Raw genomic sequence first — 11,448 nt, 5'->3', positions numbered from 1 at the left:
GGTTGGGCAAAGGAAAGGCAGGCTCTCTTTTGACATGTGCCAGAGAAGGTTTTCTCCCTCTCCTTGCCATCACCCTCAGGACCAAGGCAAACTTCTTCCAAGTCAGGAGACAGCACCCCTTAACTGGCAGGACTACTTTTAAGGCAATGGGAGGGCACCGCTCTGCCCTTGGGGCCCAGGGGACTGCCTCTGTTCTGGCAGCGTTTTGTTCTAACCTAAAGCATTTGTCAGCTTCCTCACTCCACAGCTCAGGAGTCAACAGCAACTAAAGGGTTAAGCAAATTCCTTGAAACAAGGCAAGGAAAGACTCCTGGAGCTGTGCAGGTGCAGAATTACAGCCTGCCACTGCTCATCATGCCGAGATCCTGAGCCCCTGCATGGGTTTCAGAGACAGCAATGCTTGGCTTTTCTTGTTTTGCAATAAGAGAGAGAGAGAGAGAAAGAAAGAAATAAAAGGAAAAGAAAGAAGGAAAGAGGGAGAGAGAGAAAGAAAATGAAATAAATTTTCTGTTCTCTCGGCACAGAGCTATGCACAGAGTAGATGCTCTCAGAGAAAGAAAATTGTTGAGTGGTCAACATGGTTTTAAAAGATTTCATCAGGGTTCTTTCCCACCCTGCAGCTCCCACTGTGACTTGAGGTTTCCTAGGCCCCAGATGGCCAGGCCAGCGTGGGGCAGATCACCTGACCTAACAGTCAAAGGGCTGCGTCTCCTAGTGGGAGTCAGGCCACAGCTCTGCGCTGTAATGGAGTCACCTTATTCAATAGCAAATGCACACAGTTTAGGATTCCCAAAATAATGAAGTTATTAAACACAAGAAAACTGGTGACCAGGTAAAAGGAAAATGAGAGGAAAAATTTATCTCTTCTGAATCAAGAAAGGGAAAGGCCAAGGCATGTAAGACATAGGCAGCAGAATAGTTTGTTCTTCCTTTTTTATTTAGTCACAACACATCAGTATAACAGAGGTCAAACCCAGTTCAGTGGAGGTCATTTAAATTACACCTGCTAAAAGAATAAACCTGTAAAATGATGCTTTGATAGCCTGAACCAAATTAAACCAAAAGAAGGCAGCAAAGCCCTTCTGAATATCTCAACAACCACATTTCCATGCACCAAAGAGGAAAACACAACATAAAAATTCCCAATGAAAAGAGAAAACCTAGCGGTTCTGGGAAGAAGTAGGTTATGCATTTAACAGGTTCCACTGGACTATTCCATTGACGGCTTGCACCCCGCGATCACTTATCCGTGTTAACACTTGTGAATTTGAGATCCGTGAGATTGAAAATTCATTGCATTGCTTGGGGCTGGGAAATGCAGGCATATTCTATGCAATTACCTTTAGTCTCCTCCCCACCAACTCCAAATGGGGATCTAACCTACAAGTGGCTCTCTCCTAACTAAGCCAGAACTGCCAAATCCTGGCAGATGACAGCAGGGCCCCTGATGATTTATACACTCACCTGACTGCTGCAGGAGGCAGAGAATTAACTCGGTCTTCTTTCTTGGGTAAAGCTGATCATCTGATTTGTCAACGCTTTGTTCAGAAATATAAAATTCAACATAGATTCCCCACCCCACCCCGGCAGAAGAATATTATTTATACAACATCTTAATTGTCGAAATATTAACAAATAGCATCATGTTAACATTGAACTTAGTGGTTTGGAAAATTAATTCTAAAAACAGACTTCAACTATACAAGAGGAAAAAAAGCCAAAATACGAAATGTTAAAATCCCCAAAACTTTGAGGCAAAAAAAAAAAAAAAAAAAAAAACGGGATCATTCTTAGAGAGGTTTACAAAGTAATTAGCCATAGAACAAATCTATTACCAAGTGTTGGTTTATACTCACTATTTCAATGTAATGTTTGGAACAAAATTTAACAACTAGCTTTTAAAAACTGCTAAGACGTGACCTGATTTTAAAAAAGAAAAAAAAAACATTAAAAAAGAAAAAGTAAACCAACAAACCTTTAGTCTTTCAACAAAATTGATCTGAACGTGTACCTTTTCTCCTCTTTACGTTTACTGAGGACTTTAAGGTGATGTTGGCCACAGCCCAGCTCAGCTGGGCCTTTAGGTGTTCCCCTCCCTCCATCCTACAGCGTCGGGTCTTTAAAAAGCTCCAATCTCCGTCCCCCAAGGTCTATAGGGCTTGCCAAGGTTTGCGGCCTGCGTGGGTGCCGAAGGGCTCAGTGCATTGGGAGACAGGAGGTGAAAGGAGCCAAAGGAGAAGGGGAAGGCCGACAGGGAAGCCACCGAGGACAGCAGGGGCGGCGAGAGTTTGGAGGCCGAGGTGACCACGGGGAGCACCGGTCCGAGGCCGCCGCTAGGGGGCGCGCGCAAGGCGGGCGCCTCCGGATGCGCCGCAGCCAACCTGCCCTGGTGGTGCGGTTCCGTGGGCGAGGCGCTGGTGCCAGTGTTCCCGTGGCCGCTCTGGGGCAGCAGCAGGGGGTGCGCGACGTGCGGGTGGTGTCCGAAGGCGCTGCCCCAGGGGAGGTGTCCCAGGCCTGCGTGGGCGCCGCTGGCCGCTTCCCGCTGGGAGGCGTAGTTGTTAAGGTGGGAGACCAGCCGAACTCGAAGCGGGTCGGAGGCATCCAGTCCCTCAATGATGCTCAGATAACGGGCCACCTCCGCCAGGCACTCCCGGAACCCCAAACTCCGATAGTCCATAGCAAGGGCGTGCGCGTCGAAATAGCCTGAGCCGAAGAACAAAAGGGGAAAAAAAAAAAAAAAAGCTCAAGGCTTTGCTCACTTCCCGCACTCCTTCCACGCCAAAGGCGGCCCTTCCCAGCAGAGAAATGCCCACAGCCCTACAAACGGCACCGACGGGCTCCCCTTGCAGGTCCTGGTATTTGGGGGCCGACCAAAGCCTCTGCATTAATGGACAGGAGACGTATGTCTTTGCTAATGCAAGTTCAAAGCACAATTAGAAGCTGCTGAGCAGAAAGTGGAATTATACCCTACCAGCAGATGAAACTGCGTTCATCCCTTTAATGTTTTCCCCCAACAACAACAAAAAAATACATCAAGGACAGAGAAACCACAGAGCAGTGAAATTCATTAGACACACAGATGTAAGTTATCATCATGCAGCTTTTAGGCACTTGGTCCCGAGTAAAGCATTTTCCGGCTGGAGACAGACACACAGACCCCGGTCTCCCACCTTCTGTTAGGGCTCCTCTAATTAACCACAACAGGTTTCTTTCCTCAAGAGTCACGTGGGAGCTTTTTTTTTTTTTAATCCTGTCGATAAAATTAAGACCATCTACTTTTTTTTTTCTTTTCTAAAGGCTTTTTCTCCAAACCTCAATAAGCAAATGTGGTGAGAGCTACCTGGATTTGATCAGGACTCTCACAACTTCAGGGCACCTCACACGTAAAAGGTCTTCTCCAAAAGAAGCTGCATTAGCTTAGTCCGGAGAGGACTGGGGTGATGAAGTCACTGGGGAAAACCCTCTGTGCATTTGAAAACGGACTGACAGGCAACTGTACGCAGGGCACATTCTCCCCCCACCCCCAAAGCACACAGCAAAAAAAAAAAAAAAAAAAAAAAAAAGGCAGTGACTGCACCAATGCTGGCCTCGGGCAGCTGCTCATTCCACCCAGAGCACTCAGGGCCACCACTGGACGACGAGATGTACCTTTTCCTCCTGCCGTGTGCAGCATTTTCAGGTGATCCACGGTCATCTGCAGGATTTCGGCTTTTTCTAGCTTAGCAGATCCCTAGAGAAGAGAACAGCAAATAACGATAACGATAATAAAAAGAAAAGGACTGGGCACCAGGAACTGCCTAAAACGGATATGCGGGTACAGGCTTTGCAAATCATAAAAGTCCGAGCAAACGCAAAACGAGCTGCCTTCGCGAAAGATGTTGGAATCCGCGTTATGATTCATCTCCGGCACCAGCAATACGGTTATTTTTCGAGGCACGGAGGAGGTTCAGATTAATGCGGGGAAGGATCCCGAAGGTGTGGGCAGCTACCCTGAGAGCTCTACCCACTTTCTCCAATTACCTGCTTCTCAAAAGCACTGGGTACCAGCCGCCTGAGCTCAGACAAACTGTTATTAATCCGGTCCCGTCGGCGCTTCTCAATGATCTGTGGCAAGCAGGCAAAACAAAGGAGGAGATTTCCATCAAGGCTGTAAATTTCAAAATGAAGCAAGGTAGTTCTTCCCATTAATTAATAACAAAAAAAAAAAAAAAAAAACCAAGAAGCACTGTAAAGAGACTCACGCCTCTTCGTCTTTTCCTGGCCAAGATCTGTGAAGATGTAGTTGGGGACATGGAACCTAGAGCCGAACTCAAGTTTCTGAATGAGGAGGGGGGAGGGGGGATAAAAAAAAAAAAAAAAGACCAAAAATCGCTGTTAAGCGAGAGGAGGTGATAGGAGGGGTGCCCCCCCCACGCCCTCCGCGCTCTCAGGCTGTTTTGGCAACTTGGGGCCGAAAGCGCGTCGGGGGCGCCTCGGCCCGGACGGTGCCCCCCCGGGATGCGCAGAGGTCAGCGGAGGGCACCGACGCGCCCCGCGCCCGGCCCGCGGCCACCGCGGCCACCGCGCCGCCCGCGGGCCGCCGACTCACCCATTCTCATCCGCGCTCTCCTTCTCCACTTCGACCGTCTCGTCCAGCTCGCTGTCCGAGGAGCTGTAGTCCGGGTGGGCTCGCTTCATGCTGGCTGCGCGGCCGGGCTCCGCGGGCGGCTCTCGGCGGCGGCCTCTCCGCGCTCGGGGGCTCGCGTCCCGCGCACACTGCGCCCGCTCCCGCTCTGCCTCGGGTTAAAATTCAACCATCCCTTTCCCACGCTGCGCCCCTACTCGGGTCCCCGGGGGAAGGGCGGGAGGGGCGGGAGGGGCGGAGGGGGCGGGCGAGGGGGCGGGGGGCGGGGCGGCGGCGGCTCCGGGGCAACGGCCTCCCCTCCGCCAACCCGGCTTCGCGCTCCGCTGATTGGCAGCCGCCGCGGGGCGGGCCCGGAGCGCGGCCCCCGAGCCCCGCCCCCCGCGCCCGGCCCCTGCCCGGCGGCGGTGCGTCGGCTCCGCGGGGGCTCCGCGGGGGCTCGGCGGGGGCTCCGCGGGCGGGGCGGGCGGGCGGCCGTGGGCCGGCGGCGGGCAGGCGGGGGAGGCCGGGCCGGGCCCCGAGCCCGCCGCCCGCCGCGGCCCCGCCCCGCCCCGCGCGCCCCGATTGGCCTGGCCGCGCGCCAGGGCCGCGCCTGCAGCGCCGCCGGTGAGCCGCACGCGCCGCGGGCCGTGGGAAAGTGCCGGCGCCGCGGCCGCCAGCCAATCCGGGCGGCCGGCGGCGGCGACGGCGGGCGCGCTGGCGGCGGCGGCGGCGGCGCTGGGCGTCCGCATGAATGGAGAAGAATGGGCAGGCGGGGCCGCGGGGCCGCGCGAGGGCGCGCCGGCGGGGGCTGGGCGGCCGCGGGCCGGGCCCCCCGGGCGAACCTGTAATCGGAGCCCGGGCGCCGGGCGGGGAGGCTCGGCTGCGGGGCCGCCCGTGCCCGGCGGCGGGAGGCGCGCGGCTGGCGGGGCCGGGCCCGGCGCACCTGGCGGGGGCGGGGGGGGGGGCGTGCGCACGCGGCGCCTGGAGCGGCCCTCGCGGTCTGGAGGGGCCCGGTCCCCCGCAGCCAGTCTCGCCTCCGCAGGGCTTCCCACCTCCGGCGGGGACCGCGTGCCCCGTGCATCTAATTTCCGGGCGAGTGGAACGCTTGTTTTCTCGGCGACTAGGTGGAGAAGGGAAAAAAAAAAAAAAAAAAAAGACCCCTGGGGATATCCATTATGGGGTTTTTGTTTTGTTTTGTTTTTTGTTTCCAGGCCTTGGCGGCCAGATCCTCTCAGCGGGCGACAGGGTGGCGGGGCCGGGCCCCTGCGTCCGGGGCCGCCCTCGCTGCGGGAATGCACGTCTCGGGGCCTTGCGCACACGCGCGCACACGGCACACCTCTGGCTTGGGTTCTCGGCGGGCCCGGGGAGCTCCGCGAAGTTACCCCAGTCCTCCAGGAGATGCGGGGGGCGGGGAGGTGGTTGGGGCTCCCTGGCTTGCTGCCCTATTCGAGGATTTGTAGGAGCAGCAGCCGGATGGGTGTTTTGAATTTGGAAATCCAGGATTCTCTGTCCCTTACAAAGGAGCAGAGCACTTGGTATTCCTCTCGGGTCCCTCCTTTGGCTGCTGACCTTGCAGTCCTGTCAGCGAGGGAGCCCTTGATAGATATTGAGGATAACAAAATTGTCCTCACTTTAGCAAACTGCGGCCTCTGTGTCTGCCCCCCCCCCATTAGTCTTAAGGCACTTCTGACGCCACACCCTCTGAATGGCCTGAGCCTGGTGTGTACGTTCGATTTAACCCCTCGCCTCCACACACGCACTATCCCACCTCCTGGCTCCCACTGAACTCTCACACTTCGCTTCACCTTCACCTCCAGCCCCTCAGCGCTTCCTTCTGGCCTCCTCTGCTTCCTTGTCTAGGCTGAGGCCCTCGCTCAAGCCAGGTTGGATTTTTTTTTTTTCTTTCTGGCACACCAGATGCCTTTGCTCCCTGTTTGTCCCCCTCGTGTCAGTTGTCCACGATCAATCCCATTATCTGTTTACTCTGCCCCTACTCACAGGTAACAGCTCTTGGGGGGTCGTAGAGGTTCGGCCTCCCAAGCTCCTTTCCAACCTCCACAGTCTTCAAAAACTTCACTCACTGTCACCTGCCTCTTCCCGGGTTCCCAGAACTTAATAGTCCAGACATAGGAGACCCTCCCCTCACTCCCTTCTGCGTTCCAGAAGTCCCTCTGACATTCAGTTTCTTCCCCCAAGGTGACAGGCCACCCAACCCCAAAAATTAGTGTGTCCACTCCCCCTCTGTGATTCTGTGCTCCCCAGCCTCGAACCTACAGTGAGTGAGCCTCTCCTGCTCTGGCCCGTCCCTGCTGCCTCGCAGGGGCATGGCCCAGCTGCAGATAGGTGGGTGAGAAGAAGACACAAAGTTGGGGTTAAGGACTCCCGACTCCACAGTGCCTAAGCAAACTATTTCTTCCACATTCAGTATGACTTTTCTGTCAAAAATGTGTTCTACATTACAGTGTTACATTTCTCCTGCTTCTCAATCTTGACTCCCATCCATCCATCCAACACCCAAGTGTCTACGGTGTGCCCGGCCCTGTGCTAGGGCCTGAGGTTGCAGTGTTGACCCAAAAGTGGTATGGCCCCTGCTCTCCTAGAACTCGCATCCTGGCAGGGGAGCTAGACAAGGCACAGGTAAAATCACTATAGAGGGCAGCCCAGGTGGCTCAGCGGTTTAGCGCCACCTTCAGCCCAGGGCCTGATCCTAGAGACCCAGGATCGAGTCCCACGTCAGGCTCCCTGCATGGAGCCTCTCCCTCTGCCTGTGTCTCTGCCTCTCTCTCTCTGTGTCTCTCATGAATAAATAAATAAATCTTACAAAAATAAAATCACTATGGATGTGTTAAAGCTTGGAAGTACCTTTTGCTAGGGAAAAACAAGGATACTTCATGAGGTCTGGGAAGGACTTTTCTGAGCTTGGGAAGGCACTTCAGAACGAGGTGGCTCACTTAGAGCCACAGAACAAAGGGCTGAGGCCCTGCCATGGGCTTCCTAGAATCAAGGAGAGAGCTGGACTGAGTATGAGGCCTAATTTTCCACCACCTGCAGAGTAGAGGGGATTTATCCCTGGAGGCCTTAAGTCAAGAACTGCTTTAGACTTCTTAGCAGTCCCCTGAGCAAGACCCAACCTGCTAAAGCAACCCCTTTTCCAACCTGAGTGGGGCTGCCTGGACCTAGCCCTGTAGGAAAGGGCCTTTTTCAGACATAGGTGGGGAGGGGGTGTTTTTCCTGTGGTACCAGCCTTTTCAGATTTGCACACAGGCCCGTTTCCTTGCCTGTCTGTGGAATCTGGGTTTATTTACCTATTCATATCCAGTGGGCTGCCTTTCTCTGTGTTCTCTTGCAGAAAGGATGTTCCAGATACGCTGGAAGCAATAGATACTTCCTATTAAGGAATTCACTCACAGGGCCAGGGCCAGGTGAACCAGCAAGACCCCCAGAGAAAGAACCCGCCCTCAAACTGCAGTTCTAGCATTTCTGTATGAAAGAACGTTAAGGGTGGCCAATTGGCTGGAAGGGACACAAACAGTCGCTGGGTAGGGGACCACCCATGATAAAGCCCTGAATCTTCAACTGTCTGTCCATCACAAGCTTTGGTCACTGTCAAGGTCCCTACCTTGGTGTCATCCAGGACACCAGCTTGCTAGTGAGTGCAGGTGATCATGGTGAGAGGTGCTGGAAATGGCATGCAGGAAGGCCAGAGACCACACAGCACCCCAGTAAAAGGGAGGGGCTGCCTCACTCTGGGCTTTCAGGTAAGTCGTTTTATCCAGTCTGAAGTAGAACACCTTTGTTAAATACCACTTAGAGGTGAAGCCAGCCCGTGTTTGAGACTTCTGAGTCTTGCTTGTTTATGTATTCACTTGACACAGGTATGTAAAGCCCCCACTATGTGCTGGGCACAGAGCCAGGCCTGGAGCAACAAGATGAAAAGACACAATCTTCATCAAGCTGCTCAGGAGAGTGCGTGGCAACGATGCAGTCAGATCAGCCCTAGCTGCATGCCAGTGGGCTCACCTCTCAATCTCTTTAAACTTAAAATGGGGATGTTAATACTAATGATTTTCTGATGTCACAGATTACGTAAGATCAGTTATATAAAGCATTTATTTTAATGGCGCTTGGCCAAGAGTAAGTACTTAATAAACAGTAGCTGTCGTTACTAGCTACTAATATACCTGATTTACCAATGAATAAACTGAGCACTGGGTTATCCCTCGGTTTTCTGGTGATACTCTGTTACATCTAATGAGGTTGAAAGGAGGGGGAAAAATAATGATCTAGAAACTGGATATATTAAAAAGTCTCTAGAAAGTCATATCCTTTAAAGACGACGAGAGAGAACCTGGGCTTTTTGCTAAGAGCACTAGATTATTTTGAGTAGAGCTTAAAAATAAGCATCTGCTATTCATTATTAGTGAAAGTTGAGTTTTTGAGTTTCTTATTAAGGAACATCCCTTGAGCATGCGGTGATCTAAATATGGGCATGAATAAGCTGCATGCTTACCGAGTTCAGAGAAGGCTTCTTTAGGAGAACACCCCAAATCAGACGCCACAAGACGGAGTCGCCCAAAACTGTCAGAGCAAAAGCTTGACCAAATGCCAGTTTCCCTCTGTTCCTCATGCTTGCTGCTTTCCGTAGATGCGGTCTCAAACGCCAGATTGCCTTGTGGCATGTCATGCCACGCAAAAGTGCACTTCCACTATCAACTCCCCTAATTGAGGTCAGATGTAAGTCGCCTTGGCGTTCGCCCTGGAGGAATTGCTTAATTGGAAACCCAGCAGGCAGCAGTGGGTACAGTGGGAGGAGGAGAGGGTTCCAAGCTGCCTGGGAGGGTTGGGTCTGAGGGACCCTTTCCTCGCTGTGGGCCCTGGAGCCCACGACCATACCTCTCTCCTCTGAGCCTGTTTCATCATCTGTAAATAAGAATAATCCCTCAGCTTTTGTGTGTTTTTTTTTTAATGTAAGATGAGGCAAAGCATTTTATAAAATACTACACAAATGTTTGTCTTATCCTTGTGGATGATGATGATGGTGATGATGATGATGATGGTAAAAACACAGGCTGTTTCAGCCTGAGCTTTGCTGGGCCACCTAGGAGGATGCTTCTGTAATGCATTCTTGCTCCTGCGGGTGAATTCCTGCAGGATGGGACACTCTGTCTTTCAAAAGGGGGAGGGGGTATTTAAAATGCTAAAATGCATTTCACAGACCATTAATCTCTCAAGACTCCGTAAATAAAAGAATCTGTTTTCAAATGCATTGGGAGATTATTGGAGACGTGGGGACGCTGGAGAGCACGAATGGCCCTGAGAGGTCCGTAGTAAAGAATCCTCATTTACATGTGTCTCTGCACTTCCCAAACTCATGGGCCACAGAACCCTTTTTTCATATAACATCTGCTAATGGGCCACTGAAATAGCATCCCCAGAAAACAGACTTGGGGAAATTCTGTCCTAGCATCAGGACAGATGCATTTTGCTTTTGACCCATAAGAAAATTAAGTCTAAGTTGAAAGCAACTTAATAAAAAGCGTTGTTGAGTTCTGGTAATAAAACTTCTGCTTTGTAAGCTCTTTGCTAACTAATCTGAGAGACCACTTTCTTTAAGAAATGTATAAATACTTTTTTTTTTTTTAATATGGAACACTTCATGAGTTTGTGTGTCATCCTTGTGCAGCGGCCATGCTAATCTTCTCTGTATAAATTCTTTTTAATAACAAACATTTTTACAATGCTTGCTTATGCCAGGCACAGTTTTAAAGAGTTTAAATATAATTAACTGAATCCTCACACTAAACCAAGGAGGAGGAGGACCAGGCAGAGAAAAGTAGGAAATTTGCCCAAAGTCATATCTGAATCCCTGCTAGTGGCTTGATTCCATGATGCCCTCTTTTCTTCAAAGAGTAATTTAGAAAAAAAAAAAAAAAAGAGTAATTTAGAGTATTCTCTTCCCAATTAAAATGATGCAAATAGTAATTTACAGTATATTGTTTTCTCAGTTAAAGTAATTCAAATACAAATTTGTATTTGTATGTATTCTTTTCACGATTTAAATAACTCAACTACTTTTTATTTCCAAACTTTCAAGGCACCTCTGGATAGAATTCAGATAAATCTTAGGGTATTACAAAAGCAAGTTGGTGAACCAGTACTCCTCTGAACGTGCACGGAGTTGCCTTCAATGGAGGTGAACGCCTGTTTTCCTGGTCGCCTAGATGCTCATATGATACTGCCACAGTGTGTGTCACACAACTTCCCTAGATCCTGTTTCTAAGTATTTCATAATTGAGCACTTTGTGTTCATAGATATTTATTACGAATAAATCTAAGTGACTTTAAATGATTAAAATGCAAAGTGCGGCAGGAGGTTCCAGGTGAACCCCAAACGGAAACTCACAGACTCTGTCTCTGAAAATAGTGAGCTGCTAACCGCCTAGGTTGTCTGAATTGATATACACTGGAGCTTTGGTTTTATTTATTTTTATTTTTTTTAATATTTAACTTATTTATTCATTACAGACAGAGAGAGAAGCAGAGACACAGGCAGAGAGAGAAGCAGGCTCCATGCAGGGAGCCCAATGTGGGACTCCATCCCAGGACCCCAGGGGTCACACCCTGAGCCAAAGGCAGCCGCTCAACCTCCTGAGCCACCCAAGCATCCCTAGAGCTTTGGTTTTAGATTGAAAAGAATGCTGTTGCTTTTTGGTTTGTTTTGTTACGTTTCAATTTAGGAGCCCAGGGCAGATATGAGAAAGAAGAGAATTGAGGGGATAGATTTTGAGTCTCAGTAGAGCAAAGGATTAGGACCAGAAGCTGAGGGAGCTGTTTGCATGATTATT

At 50.9% G+C, this 11,448-nt stretch overlaps 1 protein-coding gene and 1 non-coding gene across 2 annotated transcripts; both read right to left on the bottom strand.

The window, feature by feature from the left end:
* Positions 1-916: 916 nt before the first annotated feature.
* On the bottom strand, positions 917-4,893 carry HEY1 (hes related family bHLH transcription factor with YRPW motif 1). The gene is made up of 5 exons (XM_041769681.1): positions 4,589-4,893; positions 4,242-4,317; positions 4,021-4,104; positions 3,649-3,730; positions 917-2,703 (listed from the first exon to the last, which is right to left on the bottom strand). Exons 1-5 carry the CDS (start codon positions 4,675-4,677, stop codon positions 2,120-2,122), a joined length of 915 nt encoding a protein of 304 aa, XP_041625615.1. The 5' UTR covers positions 4,678-4,893; the 3' UTR covers positions 917-2,119.
* Positions 4,894-10,241: 5,348 nt separating this feature from the next.
* Positions 10,242-10,344, bottom strand: LOC121499243. Its single transcript, XR_005990069.1, has one exon. It is a non-coding gene; the product is annotated as a U6 spliceosomal RNA (small nuclear RNA).
* Positions 10,345-11,448: the final 1,104 nt, after the last annotated feature.

The sequence above is a fragment of the Vulpes lagopus genome, chromosome 9 (genome assembly GCF_018345385.1).
Source record: "Vulpes lagopus strain Blue_001 chromosome 9, ASM1834538v1, whole genome shotgun sequence".
Classification (NCBI taxonomy): Eukaryota; Metazoa; Chordata; class Mammalia; order Carnivora; family Canidae; genus Vulpes; species Vulpes lagopus.
The sequence above is the reverse complement of the archived record's forward strand: the minus strand, read 5'-3'. Positions and strand labels throughout refer to the sequence as shown.

Excerpts from the sequence above, each read along its gene's own strand:
- HEY1 (XM_041769681.1), bottom strand. The coding sequence starts at position 4,677 with ATGAAGCGAGCCCACCCGGACTACAGCTCCTCGGACAGCGAGCTGGAC. Across the intron at positions 4,105-4,241 it reads CCAGGAAAAGACGAAGAGGC|ATCATTGAGAAGCGCCGACG; the intron begins GTGAGTCTCTTT and ends TGCTTGCCACAG. Across the intron at positions 3,731-4,020 it reads CCAGTGCTTTTGAGAAGCAG|GGATCTGCTAAGCTAGAAAA; the intron begins GTAATTGGAGAA and ends TCTCTTCTCTAG.